Source organism: Pempheris klunzingeri, chromosome 9 (assembly GCF_042242105.1).
Source record: "Pempheris klunzingeri isolate RE-2024b chromosome 9, fPemKlu1.hap1, whole genome shotgun sequence".
In the NCBI taxonomy this organism is placed as follows: Eukaryota; Metazoa; Chordata; class Actinopteri; order Acropomatiformes; family Pempheridae; genus Pempheris; species Pempheris klunzingeri.
In genome coordinates, this window is record NC_092020.1 from 6,017,573 (window position 1) to 6,034,786 (window position 17,214).

Sequence of the window (17,214 nt, forward strand, 5' to 3'; positions counted from 1 at the left end):
TGTGGGTCTCCTCTGTACTGTCGTTAATAAAACTCGGGCTGCTGTCACACTGGCGGACCATTAGTGGGCTGTCACCACGATGAGAATACACGAAACTTTAAGGTAAACAGTCCTATAAGCACCCCGGTGCATGAGTTACTAGGGTGCTGACATTTTGGGTGACAGTTCAACGGCAATGACTTGTGGGAAATGTTGTTGTTTTTTCGAATCGGAGATTATGTAAAGAGACAAGATAATGCCCGACTATGACTTTCTTTTTCGTTTTCTTTTACGCCGATTAGATCAAGCGACAACAACATGTATCCTCAGTAAACTGTAACACTGCTGCTCTTTAATGTATCGGATGTTTATAGTAATGCTGATTGCTTTGGTAAGCTATCTGTTAATTGCTTTCCAGTGATTTTTTTTAAATGCTTGTACGACTGACATTGCAGCCAACTGATATACAGTAGGCTATTTATTCAGTCATGTGTCACTAGCCTACATTAGAGACTACATATAATAATGCCATAATATACCACATTTGAACGAATCAAAGCAAGGTGATATCTTGACATACTACTAAGCTTTGGAAATGCTTGGACAGTCGGAAGTCCCGCCTACTCAGCCTGTCAGATGGAGGATAAAAATGGATATCAGTTGCTATGACAACGAAGCTGCCTCTTGCACAAGAATAGATTTCTGCTTCTCTTTTTGTGCAGACAGAGATAATAAGCCTCTATTAGCCCCAGTTTAAGCCTGTCATGCAATCATCTTTTCTTTTCTTTTTTCTTTTTTACATATGAGGCTTTTACATTGAGTTTTGCGTTTGAACCACAGAGTTAAGCGTCTGTTTTCTTGAAGATAATATCTCACAGGTCATTCCACAGCACTATCTACACCGACATAGTAGCCTCAGGTTTCAAACACATTTCCAGACTCCTCATTCAGCTTCCACTGCACAGTCCAGCAGGTTTTAAACTAACTTCCCAAGTAGAGATTGTTTCTTTAACCAAAGAAAGACGGCAGCCAAATAAAAAAAAACATAAAACCTGCCAGTTTTATAATGCAAGAAGATATGAATGTGTTACAGTATATTAGGTGAAAATATAGAATAATATAACATTTTGGAACATTTTATCAGATAAATGCTGATATGATGATAACATGATTTTGATTTCCCTCAGAAAAGCTTGATGTTTGCTGCTGATTTTTGCACAGTGTTCATCAAAAAACACCATTCTGGATTACATTTTATACATCTTCAAAGTCACTGATGGTTACGTATTTTAGTTTTATTGATCCCACATGTATCCTTCTAAGGCTTGACATAGCTGCTATATATAGCTGATGGGTTGACTTAGGGACCATCAATAAATATATTTAGTTTAAATGACACAATACAGACACTTATTTTGAATATTAATATATAATTCTTTCATTTTACATAAATATTTCAATACAAAATAATGTCAATTTTTTCCAATAGCTCTCAATGTGAGCTGGAGACTTTAAATCAATACCAAAAATGATCACTACTCAGGCCACATAGAGCACACTTATATATTGGATCTTATTGCTTTCTCTACTTTAATGAACTAAATAACCTGTTTTTAATTTTGTCTGATAATGGGCAGCACACAATCAGAAAAGGTCAACACAGGAAACTAGAAATGTCCGAAAATAAGGAGTGAATCGGTTCTTTAAAACGTCTGAAATGCTTCAGTTGTAGAAAACAAACAGAAGAAGCACTAAAATCCAATAAGAGGGGGGGGGGGGGGGGGGCTCCTGTATGTCCAATGTAGCAATAATGTTTGGTATTGATTTGCAGTCACCAGGTCACATTATATAGTAAAAAAACTGATAACTGAAGAAACTGTCATTATTTTCTATCAAGATATCTACCAGATAAAGGAATTACACGTTAGCAGTTAGAACAAGGGTGCTACATGTGGCCAGTTTAGTATCATTTCTTGATAACTATTTTCACTGATATGGGCAAGTAAGTTTGAAGGTAATGAAATAAACATTGGTATTGTGTCAATTACACAGTCATTTATTGATTGTCAACCCCCAGTGGATAAGCAGGAGAGCAGGGAGGTGAGCTCGCTGTCCTCCTACTGCCGGCACGGGGTCAAACTGAGTAAGAAACCAACTGGAGTGATTGTGTGTCACAAATCCAATTTAAAACTAACTTCATTGCGGCATAGAGAAATGCAGGCTATGACTCCTCTGTGAGTGCTCCAATCTGACACTTTGAATAAATCGCAAATGATCCTCAATTATGAAGATTTCTAGACATGCATGTAAGCAGCTCTGCTATGCTGCCCTGCTGGACACCTCACACCCATCAGTATTGATTTCTGTCAGGCTGCAGCCTCTGAGTGGATGAACAGGGTCGGCTGTGGACTGAGGAGATGGAGCTCCAGAGAAGAGGAGACCTCACACTGGGCAGTGCAGCGCTCGAGTGGTGGAAAGATCAGGTCAGAAAATGAAACTTCAGCGAGCTTGGCGTTCCAGCTCAGTGCCACAGGGCTTTTTGTGGGTTTACCGACACTCTGGTAATGATAGTCCCTGGCAGCATAGACGCATCGCCTGACAGCATCCTCTCCTGCTGAAGAAGTGCTGAGCTGCCTCGCTCACGGTCCCATGATCTGACAGGGCTGGTGTACATTTATGGGGCTATTTGTTTTTCAAGGGAGAAGCCGGAACTAACATCGGCATGGCTGATATTCACAGATACATTGATATTGGCATATATATATACATACATAAATATATATGTGTGTCTGTGTGTACTTGTATATACAAAGTTTGTCACAAAGTGTGAAGAAATGCTGTAAAGTAAGAATGCTTTCAAAAATATTTTTTATTTAAAACGTTATTGTTTATTTTCATTGATTTACAAAATGCAAAGTGAGCGAACAAAAGAAAAATTCAAATCAATATTTGGTGTGACCACCCTTTGCCTTTAAAACAGCATCAGTTCTTCTAGGTACACTTAAAGTAAAGTCTCAGGATCATAGTCAGGTCTGTGATTAACCTATTATCCCAAACAGGTGCTTCTGATCATCAATTTCATATGTAGGTTGAAACACAGTCATTAACTGAAACAGAAACTGGGAGGCCTTAAAACTGGGTGAGAAACAGCCAAACTCTGCTACCAAGGTGAGGTTGTGGAGGACAGTTGCATGTCACAGGTCATCATGTTCAGACTGAGCTCAGCAATAAGACACAAGGTGGTTATACTGCATCAGCAAGGTCTCTCCCAGGCAAAGATTTCAAGATGTGTTGTTCAAGCTCTTTTAAGAGGCACAAAGAAACGGGCAACACTGAGGACCGTAGACACAGCGGTCGGCCAAGGAAACTTAGTGCAGCAGATGAAAGAAACATTATACTTTTTTCCCTCTGAAACTGGAACATGTCCAGCTGTGCCATCAGCTCAGAACCAGCAGAAACCAGTGGGACCCAGATACACCCATCTACTGTAGGAGTCTGGCCAGAAGTGGTCTTCATGGAAGAATTATGACCAAAAAGCCAAACCTCTGATGTGGAAACATGGCCAAGCGACTCAACTCTCAAAAATGGCAGCAGAAGGCAGTTTGTTCGCCAAAGGGCTGGAGAGCAGAACAATAATGAGTGTCTGCAGGCAACAGTGAAGCATGGTGGAGGTTCCTTACAAGTTTGGGGCTGCATTTCTGCAAATGGAGTTGAGGATTTGATCAGGATTAATGGTCCTCAATGCTGAGAAATACGGACAGATACTTATCCATCATACAATACCATCAGGCCCAAAATTAATTCTGCAGCAGGACAACGAACCCAAACATACAACTAATGTCATTAGGAACTATCTTCAGCGTAAAGAAGAACAAGGAGTCCTGGAAGAGATGGTGTGGCCCCCACTGAGCCCTGATCTCCACATCATCCAGTCTGTCTGGGATTACATGAAGAGACAGAAGGATTTGAGGCAGCCAACATCCACAGAAGATCTGATCCACAAAGATATTTGGAACAACCTACCTGCCAAGTTTCTTCAAAAACTGTGGAAGTGTACAAAGAAGAACTGATGCTGATTTGAAAGCAAAGGGTGGTCACACCAAATGGATTTGATTTGGATTTTTCTTCTGTTCGCTCACTTTGCTTTTTGTAAATTGATAAAAAATAAAGCATGAATGAAAGCGTTCTTATTTTACAGCATTTCTTCACAACATTTCAGCTAAAAAGCAACCAAAAACAAATACCAATGCATCAATATTAAAATCAGCTTTAAAAACCCCAGCATCAGTCAGGCCCCGACTCTGGAACACAGCACAAACCAGATATAAAGAATTGAAATGATATGTGTTTTATTAGAAACTGTGCACGGAATCAAGCATCCACCTCGTGAACAATCATTTTATCTGGAATGTTTACGAGTCTATCAGGATGTTGGAGAAAATCTGAATTGAAAATACATCCGACAGAATGAATTAAAAAAAAAGAAACAAATAAATTAAAAATTAGGAAGCTAGATTTCATCTCCATGCAAAATTTGATTCAAAAAATCATAATAAATTAAGCTAAAATATGTGTGTGACGTAAAATCATGTCACTTAACAGTGATAGTAACACAGTAGAGTACTCTTAATGGCTACTGATATGGGGCTGAACATGACAGGTCTCTTGGATACACGGCATCTATGGCAGAGATTGTGGCAGAGCAACCCTATCTCCTTCATCACAGGTTCATACAATGCTGTTTACGACTGATACAGTGTGCTCAAGAAGTACAATCATTGGTTGTCCTTGTTATTTTGTGGCTGATGGATTGGATAACATGATGACTTGTATATGGCTTAGTCCAAAGTTCCTATAACAATCAACCTGCAGAAAAACATGAGCTTAAACTACACTTCTATGACAATCTCATGATCTCATGATCAAAAATATCAGTTTAGTGTCAAATCCTGGTTGTATCCTCTAACTCCAGGACTATCACACAAAGGATTTGCTGGCAGAGGAATGTGACAATCATCCATCCACACATGATTCACTGAAGTTCACAGTGGCAATAAGCAGCCCTGTGTGTGCAGTCCTGTCCCTTTCTTATCTGTAATTATTCCAGAATAGCTTGTGGGATCATGAAATGTGTTTTAAATAGCCAGACGCTGGATATGAATAATCACCTAAAATTGTAATGGCAGACAGGCTGATTACTGTGGTTGTGCCCCAGAGCTCTAGTCTACACCAACAAATCCACACTGGCCCCCAGAGTTACTGTCACCACAGATAAGCCAATAAAAAGCTGTAATTTAAAACATTTTAAACAAGTTCTCACATGGTTTTCATCTGGAGACTGAGTCTATGCCCACTTAAATGATTAATAAGATAGATAGATAGATAGATAGATAGATAGATAGATAGATAGATAGATAGATAGATAGATAGATAGATAGATAGATAGATAGATAGACAGATAGATAGATAGAAAGGTTATTAGTGTGCTTGTGAAGCAACGTGTTCCTCTTCATGCTTTTCTTCTTCTAATTTGTCATCTTGTGAATTCTTCGTACCTTTAGCAATAGATTCTATCATCTATTGTACTTTTAATACTGATAATGCATTTTTAACAACTAATCATAATAGAGTGTAAATGCTACGTTGAAGGGGGGGTCAAACATGATGGCGTACCTACAGGAAACGATCCCTCAGTTTTGCAGCTCTATGTTGCTCATTGTTTTGGTCCGATAGCACTGTATGCTTTATCCTTTGATCAAACTTCTTATACTCATCATACTTATTATTCAGCCTCTGCAGGCACTTACTCTCTACCTGCCTAGCACCAAATGGCAGGGCGTCAAAGTTTGCAACTTAACAGGCTAACGGAGAAAGTCCAACATGTAAGAGGTCAGTGTCCTACAAAGTTTCCTCAAGAGTTGGTGGAGACCAAAACTGAGCCAAAAGGAGAGTGCAGGGGGGGCTGGAGCCAATCCCAGCTAACCTTGATCGAGAGGCGGGGTACACCCCGGACTGGTCGCCAGTCAATCGCAGGGCCAACACATAGAGACAGACAACGATTCACACTCACACCTACGGGCAATTCACCAGTTCACCTGACCTGCATGTCTTTGGCAGCCCCACACCTGTAGTCACAGATAAAACAACTTTTACACTGTAAGCACGGGGAGAACATGCAAACTCCACACAGAAAGGTTCAAGGCTCAAACCACAAACCTGCCAGCCAGTGGGTTTGAACCTGGAAAACAATCTGTGAGGCACCAGTGCTAACCACTGCACCACCATGCCGCTGCGTATTTGTCAGCTTTGTAAGGTGTTTCTCTGTCCTCTAGAGGTTTACAGGTTATTTCAGTCAAAGCTGATACATTACGGAGAAAGTTCATACTTCCACTCTGTCATTAAGTCAAATGCTTCTCATTATATTCAGTTTTAGTTGCGTGAAATATATTTTTTTCCTTAACTCTGCCAGCGGTAACGAAACGTGACAACATACTCGTATAAATGTATACTATTCAAAGCTATTCAGAACTGACACTTTTTTTGGACTGGATTTCAGCTTTTTCCATGTTCATGTAAATATATAAAACATTCATGAACTGAACTGAGCTGTTTGAGTTTTAGCTTTTCTTTTGCAATTCTGTTGATTTGAATCATTTTCTTGTTTGTGTTTTTCCCTCTCCGTCTAATGTGTTCTCATTAGTTCTACATATAGATATTTTCCTGTTAAACGTTAGTTGGCAGTGCTACGTGGGCTTGCTCATGTACAAGAACACTAATTTTGTAGCTTCCTCTGTATTTTTTTAGCCTGGAGTGTTTCAGTAATTCTGGAGGTCAGCGTTTGATTGCAGCCCCATACCTGTAGTCACAGATAATAAAACAACTTTTACACTGTAACAATATTATACAAGTGTGTTTTTGCATCGGCTTGGACAGAAAAAAAAGAGTCAGGCCACTCTTGCATGGCAAAGAAAGTGAAAAATATGTTATAATCAGTCTCTTTCACTCAAAACAAAAATATATACTGTAATATCAACAGAGTGGGCATCACCAGCAAAATTCAACACACTTAGAAGTAATCTTAAATGAAATGCATGTGTTAATGTTTATGTTTACTCTTCATTTGATTCATATGTACAGTGGCCACATACTGTAACTAGAAACATACTTTCAAGGAAATATCACTCTAATCGAAGTAATCACACAAAATGTCACCATGAAACCATGAATAGAAATATACATACACATTTACAAAAGCCAGGCTTTTCAAAAGTGCTGCAGACGGTGTAGAAAACAGGCTGAGATAGAGGATCACACTGCAATCCAGGACTTCACTCTGCAAAGGTATGTGTACACAGTTGCTGGAGGTATTTGGTTCGTCTCTTTGTCCCCAGTCCAGAACCCATTAAAAGTGGCCTCTAATTAGACGGGACCATGTCCTTTATGATGGGTTCTCTGTTTAAGTAGGTGGCCCAGTAGACCAGGTTGAAGGAGCCAAAGAGAACTGGAAACAAAATCCTTGACATCCTGTCAATTTTGCTGACGCTGTTGAACGTCTTCTTGCTGTCTGGGACTTTGCCGTCGGCTTTGGGCTTGTTAGGATCCGAAGCTCCACCTTTGGCGATAGTTGGAAGTGTGCTGGAGTCCTTGGTGATATTCGGCGCGTAGTTGGCCACTGCTACAGCGTAAGCGTTGTTCTTCTTGACCACAGATGCCCTCTCTTTTTTCTGTTGATTAGAAAGGATTAGAAAGCTAAAGAAGGGAGAGGCAACCCTGACACATCTGTGCATGGCTTTTAGATACATTACAGTGTATGTGACGGAGTGATTTGGCAATGATATGTGGTGGTAATGGATCAGCACAGACTTTGTTATTTCATGATGAAGGCCGGCAGGCATAAATATGTCAACCATTGACATGGATGCACTTTAATCTTTGACAGTTGTGTCCATTTTGTCAGCCTTCACACACTTTCAAGGATGCTTGAAACTCACGGCAGGGGTGGACTGATACTCTACAGCGAGCAGCAGGAGGAAATATAGAAGGCAGACAGGATGTAATATTTGTCAGGACATTTTATAAGACACCATATTGGTTCCATTTCTCTTGGAGGGGAGACACAGTGTGAGATGTGGGCCCCAGTTCCAGCAGGTCATAATGAATAATGATTTCACAGGCCTGTCATAGAGTTCAGCGATTCTCAGACTTAGAATAATGGCGGTGAATGATCAATTATTTCTTTCATGACATTTTAATGACTTTCTCTTTGATCCGAGGCTTCATTTTTTTGCTCTTTGTTAATAAATCCATCTGTGTGTGCCTGAAGCGACATTTTCTACAAGGATAGATGTTTGTAGCTTATTTTTGCCTTCTGACACCTGCGTTATCACAGTCACACAGTTTACCATTTTAAGTTAGACAGTTAGATGGACCTGTCAGCTAATTGGCTCTCAAAATGAGTTACAGCACTCTGGCACCCCTTGTGGAGGGTTAAAACTGCCTTTATCGCTGCCTCCCTCTGCCTCCTCCAAGAAATGCTTTTATAGCTCCAATCTGCAAGCACTGCCTTCTTCGGCATGCAGTTACAATGCTAATGAATTCTCTTTGAAAATGGAACCTGTCGAAAAAGACATGTTTTTCTCCTCATTACCTTGTCAGTCACAACGCTCTTTCCATCCCAAGCCCAGCCACGCTTGGTGAAGTAATTGACGGTGGCAAACTCAATCAAAGCGGAGAAGACGAAGGCGTAGCAGACGGCGATGAACCAGTCCATGGCAGTGGCGTAGGCGACCTTGGGAAGGGAGTTCCTTGCACTGATGCTCAGTGTTGTCATAGTGAGAACAGTGGTCACACCTGGAAACACACACAGAGAAAAGCAGCTAGTCAGGTCTTATTATTTAGGAAAGGGTTGCTTCATTAAACACACGTGTACAAAACACACAGTACTGCTGCCTCCATGTTCTCCTCAGTGAATGGGCTCAACTGGTAAACCCTTTTCAGAATAAGAGTCGGCCATTACTGTCCTCTATCTATACAGCGTGAGTTTACTCCGCCCAAATAGCCACTGACTTGGGTGGTTTGGCCAAAAGAGAGTTTATTCTTGACTTCTGTACCAGTTTTAGGTCACTGGTATTAGTTCCAGTTGGCTTAAAAACAAGCCCAACAGTAGCTTGTCCAACTGGACTGAAAAACAAAGCAAAACACTGAAGCCACTAAGAAATATTTTCTCTTCTCTCTTTACCTCGTTTTCTCCCGTACCCACCATCTTCAGCTTTCAGTCACTGTTTGACAAAACTAGAGTGAATTCCTTACGCCATCATGTGTGTGAAATCCAAACCTAGCTCAATGCCATTGGATCCCGCTGTAGGGCAGATACTTACCAAACACAGTCCGAGCTGGCACAGATTCTCTGTTCAACCAGAAGGACACTTGGGAGAGAATGACTGTCATGATACACGGGAGGTACGTCTGGATGACAAAGTAGCCAATCTTCCTCTTCAGATGGAAATGAGCCGTCATCACCGTGTATTCGCCTGTGGAGACAAGAATCGGGGTCACCTTAAAGCCCCACCTCTGCCACCTCTTCTGCCATTTATGATTTGACAGTTTACATTTATTCACCTGCATTTTCTTTTTTGCATGAATGCACTACTTAATGTCCCTGTTAATGTACTGTGCTGTATGCAGGCATCAGGTGACTTAAACTCCTGCTTGCTTGCAATCTTCCCCTCTGCATGAAAGTAACTGATGTTCACTGAGATTTTGAAGAAAGTCAAACAATTCGTGTGCAGCATTACAATTGCATGTCATTACATTATCACACATTTTTACAGCAAATCTGCTTTTATCTTTTCAACTTAAAAGGCTGTGACAATGGCTTAATTTAATTGAAAATGTACAATTATTATGAAAATACTACTAAACATAAGTTCTTTTCATTTTCATTTTATTTCCCCCCACGTTGGTGAGGCCAGCTCCCCTGTGATATGGTCCTTTCCACTGCTAACGATACTATTAAATGAAAAAGAATAGGACAAGGTACACACACACACACACACACACACACACACACACACATTTACTGCTCCACTGCTGTAACTAATAATATTTTAGTACAAGAAGAGTAAAAATGTACTGTGCTGGTCTTGTATTTATAAAATTAATGAGATGTTGCACATCTCTGATGAACCTTCCTGTTGTTCAATAAGCCTGTACCAGACTGATTTATCAAAATTAAAGCAGAGTTAAGCAGAATTAAAGCAAAACTCCTCTCTTCATACCAAAATTCTTGAATGCTGAATTGTTCTTAGACATAGCTTAGGCGTCCTACTTCAGCTGTTAGCAGCACATATTTGATCAAATAATCCGTCCGTACATAGAAAAGCAGGCAGCATGATTTCCTAGCCACCGAGCAAAGCCTAATAGCTGACAAGGCCGGGAAACAGTGCCAATGCTGCAGCAGCAGGCAGGCCTTCCAAATGGAAGATATCTCAAAGAGAAGCCAAGATTAGACATGAGAAGAAAAAGATGTGTTACCCATGGCAACAGAACAGAGAAACATAGCTCATTTGCTGCGATTCTGAAACGAAGGCCTTGATACACACTGCCATTTGGCAAGAGGGAAGTCCTTTTCAGCAGTGGGAAGGGGGGAGGGGGTGTCAATTCCAAGGACTAATCCCAAAAGATTTTTTATTCCCTCTTTTTTTATAGCACTGTAGTTGTATTGCCTGCGTTTCTTGCTGTTATATGAGGACTAAACACACACACACGCACAAACACTCACTCAGACAGTGGAATTTGGAGGAATTCAGTGCATTCTCAGTACCCTATGGAGCACTGTATCTTCTGTAATTTAATTTGCATGCCAACCCCGATGCCTGTGTTGTAGAGGGGGGAGGAGGATGTACAAGCAAGGAATTCACTGGATGTAGCTGAATTTTCTCTAGAGAAGCCTGTGATCGCTTCACTGAGAGGGAAGACAGTAATTAAAGCATGAAGATGATAATCGCGTCATGTTTCCAACAGATGTAGGATACAAGGCTCCTTTCTGACACCACAGGAATACCTCACTCGCTCAGGACACGCAGTACAGTTCCAGCCGTCCAGCAGGAGGCACCGACTCTCACAAAGGAGACAACAAACAGACTTCTTGAGGGTTTATCGCAAAGACATACCTGCTCATGCTTTAAGAAACCTGATGATAGATAAAGCATGATAAAAAACCTGACCCTCGTTTTTTATCATGCGAACACCACCATGTGAACTGAATGGGAAAATCCAGGCCTTTTCTGAGAGGTCAGATTAAAGGGACAGTCTGTGGATTTAGTATTCCATAAAGTTGGGGATTAATAAGACACATTTTTTTTTTAAGTGATCAAAATCTGAAGCTGAGGTACCCTGGCTTGGATTGGTGGAGTGGATCCTACACTTCCCATAATGCAACTCGATAGCATCTTACTCCCTGGCTGGTAAAAATACATGTTTTCACTCCTGCACTCAGTGTTTGTAACTTTCAGTGCAACGTGTGTAGTCTCCAAAGCCATGATGTGATTACTTAAATGGCATCTTCAGGGTCATTTTCTCAGAATCTAAAGCGCTGACCCCAGAGCCTCAGGCAACATTATACAACTGTTTTCACAGGCGGAGTAGTGCTCCCCATGATGAGTGAACTGACCTCAGTGTGGGAAATTGGTGGAATGCCCCTTAGACCGAATAGAGTTAAAGCTGCATTGCAATTTTTGGCCACTAATTGTTAGACACTAGAGGGCAAAGAAATATAAAAATAAGCTCACAGACAGGCCACCAACATTTAGCTGGCTTATAAAGGGTAATAATAGAGAGCAACACTTCCATCCCACCAAATTACAAGCAGACAAAGTTAGCAGGTGGAGACTTTAGCAGCTAAAGATGTTTTTCCCAGGAGCAAAAACAGGCGAGTGAATACTACACTTACAGTTAGTAGGTTGTCACAACATGACACAAAATAAATGCTAATGTTTCTTGTTAATACAAGGTCACCACATCAATTTTTGCAGGTTTTAAAATCAGATTTACATGTTGTATACTCAGTGTGTTAATGCTATAGAAAAAGCTACAACGGCATTACTGCTGGAACATCATATATTATACACTATGTGAAGTAAAACAATACTACAGTCAGTCGTGTGCAGTCATGGCTCTTTTGTGTAATGTGTGCATTTAAACAAAATGTTTTTAACAGCAAACAGAACAATTGAGATTAGTGGAATCTGCTACAATATTTGTAAGTGCTGTTAAGTAGCAAGTCGAACACGACTGTATGACAAATAAATGTATGGCTGAATAGTGGGATTTTTCTAACACTGTGTCGGTATGTTCAGAGGCTTATGCAAGATGTCCGTCCCTGTGAAGCCCGAGAGCACATTCATTCGTGCCAAATGACCTAGTTTGCAAGTACGCTACACCAAACACTGACACACTAGTAATGAATGATTAATTTAAAGTCAGCCAATCAGATAATGTGGAGTGACTCGTTAAACAAGAGAAACAGTCACTGGCAGGCATTCTGCCTCCTACCAAGGCATCACACACCACTTAACCTAGATAGGAGCATTTAGTGCATGAAAGGATATTCTTACTCAATGAAATTGAAGCAGGGATTCCCTTGATAGTGGAATGCAGTCACTGGGGAAATGCTCCATACTGGTAACTGACACCTATAGGGAGTAGTGGTGGAACACTTGGCATAGGGACACACTTATTCAGTCTGACGAAATACAAGAAGCCTCTTTACATTGTCTGCACTTGAATTCAAAAACGATTGAAGATCTGATGGTAATCTTTGGTTAAATTACCCTATTATCAGGATAAAGGTCCTATTAATGCTGCAGGAAGATCACGTGTCATTTCAATAAACGTCGTATTTGGTTATGATATAAAAAAAGCAGGTCAAGTTTTGACACTTTTTTCTGATGCTTTCACCAAAACCCTGAAATATCTAAAAACTTCAGCATAAAAAAGTTCCAAGAATGAAAATTGGAGCAGCTTGTGAGGAAGAACAGCACTCACTGTACACGCTCAGGCATATAAAGAAGACATCTAACTCCCCGGTGATGCTTTGCAAACCACCCACTCCTCCCTCAACTTTACAGCGAAAGGCTGGTAGCGATAACCCCAAGGTCAATATCCTCCACCAGGAACAAACTTGTCAAATTCTTTCACGATCTTAAAATATAACTCATTCTTTATATTCTCCTAAACCATAATTCACCTTCCCAACACAGAGCCAACTCCTTCCACTCTTATTAACCCTAGAACACTAACCTAACAGTCAGTAACACCATCACTAACGTCAGGTATATTTTACCTGATGTAATATACCCGATAAAACAATACTTCTCATCAAAATATATTAAAGTACAACAATACATGGCAAATTGAAGTTCTCTTCTTTTATTTCCCCCTATACAACGTCTCATGAAACCAAAAAAATCATGGGGGGGACCCTATAAAAAGGCTCTAAAATTAGTGAAAAATTAGGGAATCGTTAACAAAAAATTCCTTAAAAAAAAAAAAGACACAATGAAAATCCACAATCGCGTGGGTGAAAATCACCAGACGTTAGTGTTCTAGGGTTAAAGGTCCATACCTCTGGTTTCACATGTACAAATTATATATTCTTTGCATTTACCAAAGCAAATTTCAAGTTTCCACTAGCTAGTTTTCAGCCACTGCTGACACAAGCCGACAAAACTCTGCATTCAAAGCAGCAAAAACACACTAACTTGCAGATATGTTATACACACACCATTTAGACAAAATTGACTGATTCTGAAGAAAAACACACCTACACATTTCCCATCATCACTATGATCACTGCTGTCATCGTCCTGCAAGGACTGTATTCAAAAGCTTCTTCCATCATGTTTCTTCAACTAAGTAGTATCGCTAAAATTAGATCAGTGCTGTTGCGCGGTGAAACAGAGAGTAATAAATGCTTTAACATCTTCTCATCTACCACAACATTTAATGGTGCCATTGTTCTAGGCTGTGTAAAACACATTAATGTCATTATCTTTGGGGTATTAGTACCCAGGCATCTCAAGACCAAGCTTCCAGTCAGTTTTAGAAATTACTTCTTCGTACAAATTGTTTAAGGCTCATCAAGGCCTTCAGACTTTTTTACCCTTTATCAATTAAGCCACATGACACAGGACCCTAAAGACTAAGACTAAGATTCGAGAAAAGACTTGAAATTTGTGTGACAGAACCATATTTTCTCTTCCCACCCGTTCCTTTAATCATCTTGGGACCACTCAGATTCATCCTGTGACCTGCCCCCTGCTTTCACTTCTGACGCTCCTGCATTTCCCACATTTCTTTTTAAAGCTTGCTTGGTGACTTCTGTGTCTGAGAAATGCTATACAAGTACTCTATGATTAGTTTATGCTTATGTTACCAGGGAAACATGCATTGTTACCATGGCAACATGCAATGTGATAAATTGTGTCTGTTGAATTTGGCTCATCTGTCAGGTGTATTTTAACATGCTTTGGGGTTCAGTCTTACTCCTTACACTAACAACATTATTATTATCAATATTATTATCATTGTTGTCATCATTATTATTTACATGATGCAGTAACAATGATGACATTCCCTTTGCTTTGGCAAAGCAGTTATCTACATATCACATGATATTGCCAGGCATCACTCACTGCTGTGTCCACTGACTGTTAACTAACTCTAACCACAGAAATCACATCTCACTGCACTGATGTGGCGGCCTATTTAAAGACATTCACAGTCACTTTGTATGCTGACGTGTGCTCGCTGCTGTTACTGCTGCTCCACTCCACCCAGCCTCCACCTGCTTTTGTTCTGCTCTGTTTGTGCGCACCCTGGGGGGCGTTTATTTCTAAGTTAATAACCACTGGGGGATTATTTGCAATGGTCCCTGCATGCTATTTATCACTGTGCTAAGTATTTCACTCTGCTACAACGTATTGCCACAGCAGGGAGCGTTACTGAGACGAGAACCATGGTGCAGAGCCAATTTGTGTTTTCATTTTCATTTGATATGTGACAAGATAGTTCCCTATAGAATTAAACTCAAAACATGAGGAACTGGAAAAGTGCCCTCAGTAGAGTGTAAATCTCTGCCACACCAGCCATAACCAACCCTTAACCTAAACCCAACTACAGACGGCATTGGTGCGGCCAACGCTATCTGATGGGGAACAGACTTCGACACAACAGCTGTGAACACCGGCCCACTTACAGTCAAGATGGCGGCAAAAGAAACAGAACAGAAACTGAGATTTATTCATCTCGTAGCCTGCCTTACTTTAATGGATCGTGCACATATTGGGTACGGAATTAATCTGCAGATGGCAACGGTTCAAAATGAGACCACACTTTTCAGTTTTTGAGCTACAACAACAAAGGCCACAACGTGGAATACAACAGAGTAGGTAAGGCTTGTTCTGCCTTTGATTATTTTAAATGTTGTAGTCACCTCAAATGGTGCTGTCAAATGTTAATACATATCTTGTTATCTTGTTTTCCAACCCCTTCAACAATTACCCACACAGAAAACCAGTACATATCACGCTGCAGTCTGACCTTATGCTCTCTCTCTCTAGTGGCTCCCAGTAAACGCATGTGTTCATTACAAACTCTGATTATTTCCACAGCTTCACATCATCAGCCCTCATCAGTGATTTGCTTATTGCCATCATATAATCTCCAGTCAGTGGATGTAACATTCCTTGTACCTCCCAGCATGCAAACCAAAACATCTTCTAACCTTCATCTGTATTCATTTACCCGTATCCATTTTTTTTTTTTTTTTACCACAACTTATATCCGATTTTAAATCTCATCTTTCAAGCTATTTTTCCATAGCCTCTTCTTCCTGTCCCTTTCATCTCCTCACACACAGAAACACATACAGGCTTGTGTATACACCCTCTTTCTTGGCCTCTGCGTTAGTGTGTTTGCATGAAATGTGCTAGATCTATTTTTAGTCCTCATTATCTCTTTCTTTTATACTATAGCCTATTTTCTATGTATTTGCATTCTTTGTTTTCTGTATTCACTTTGTGAGCAATATGCTTGTCAGAAGTGTTTTATAAATAAATTAAACATGACAACTGATTGTCTTGGATACAACATATTTCTATTTCTGTACAGGCCCCTGACAGAGCGAGCAAGGCTTCAAGAAAAACAAGCTTGCGGATTTGGTTACTGACACAGTTCTCAGTGCATTAAAAACTAGCCTGAACATCGTTACTTTTACATGATTTCTAACAATAAAGAAGATTTAAAAAAAGAGATTTAAAAGAGGAAGAATTGACTGTTTGTGGGGTGAATTTGTTACATCATTTGTAGCTAGCTGGCTAATTAAGTTAATGTTAGCAGGAATGAGCAGGAGGAAAATTACGTTTTTAATGTTTCCTGCTGACTTGTTTAAAAACTAGAAGATTGCATCCTCACCAGCATTCTCACCAGCTGAATATTTTTTTAAAGAAAAAGCCATTATTCTCATTAGGCACAGTGCTACAATTATGATAAATGAAAATATAAGATCTGGCTGTTATTTTCTACGAACAAAACCCTTTTTAGCTGTTCAGCTTCCATACAAGAAAGAGAGATTAATGAATGTTTTACTTTTATCTACGAAGATAAGATAAAAGGTTTAAAGCAGTTTGTTTAGGGAACATAATGCTATCTGAGATAACAGCATCCAGAACCAGCTTCCACATGAGGGAATTGTGCTATTGTGAACATCAATGTATGTCTTTGGCCTTGGAAATTTTGCTGGGTTATTCAGGTTACTACTGTGAGAAGTCAAAGCAAGCTAGTTAGCCAGGCATGCAAACTTTTACGGCTCACACCAAAGCAGGAAGACTCACTGTTTTCATCAATTCCTTAAGGTCGATACATACTCCGCAAGAACAGAGAAATTTGTTCGTTTTCGAACAAGGTGACGCGAACACGAACAAAGTTCGTTCTGGCCAGGACATTTCATACTTCACGAGAAACTCAAGTGCAGAACTCCTGGGAAGTCCTCATAGGGAATGACAATATTTCCGCTTTTCCGCATTAACCACGCCCACTTCAGATTTCTGACCAATCACACAATAGATCTCGGACACCACACGAGAAAAAAGTTCTGCCCAGATGATGTGTCGACAACAAGCTGCAAGAACTCCCAAACCAGGGCTGCGAGAAAAGAATGAGCAGCTCTGGGAGAGA

The 17,214-nt window shown here is 40.2% G+C and overlaps 1 protein-coding gene across 1 annotated transcript in view; it reads right to left on the bottom strand.

Moving 5' to 3' along the window:
• Window positions 1-7,394: 7,394 nt before the first annotated feature.
• Window positions 7,395-17,214, bottom strand: part of LOC139206848 (gamma-aminobutyric acid receptor subunit alpha-2) — a 28,124-nt gene continuing 18,304 nt past the window's right edge. The window contains exons 7-9 of the mRNA XM_070836442.1: window positions 9,357-9,509; window positions 8,627-8,829; window positions 7,395-7,703 (exon numbers count right to left, since the gene is read on the bottom strand). Of these exons, the coding sequence (XP_070692543.1) occupies window positions 7,395-7,703; window positions 8,627-8,829; window positions 9,357-9,509 (665 nt within the window). The remainder of the gene's footprint in view (window positions 7,704-8,626; window positions 8,830-9,356; window positions 9,510-17,214) is intronic.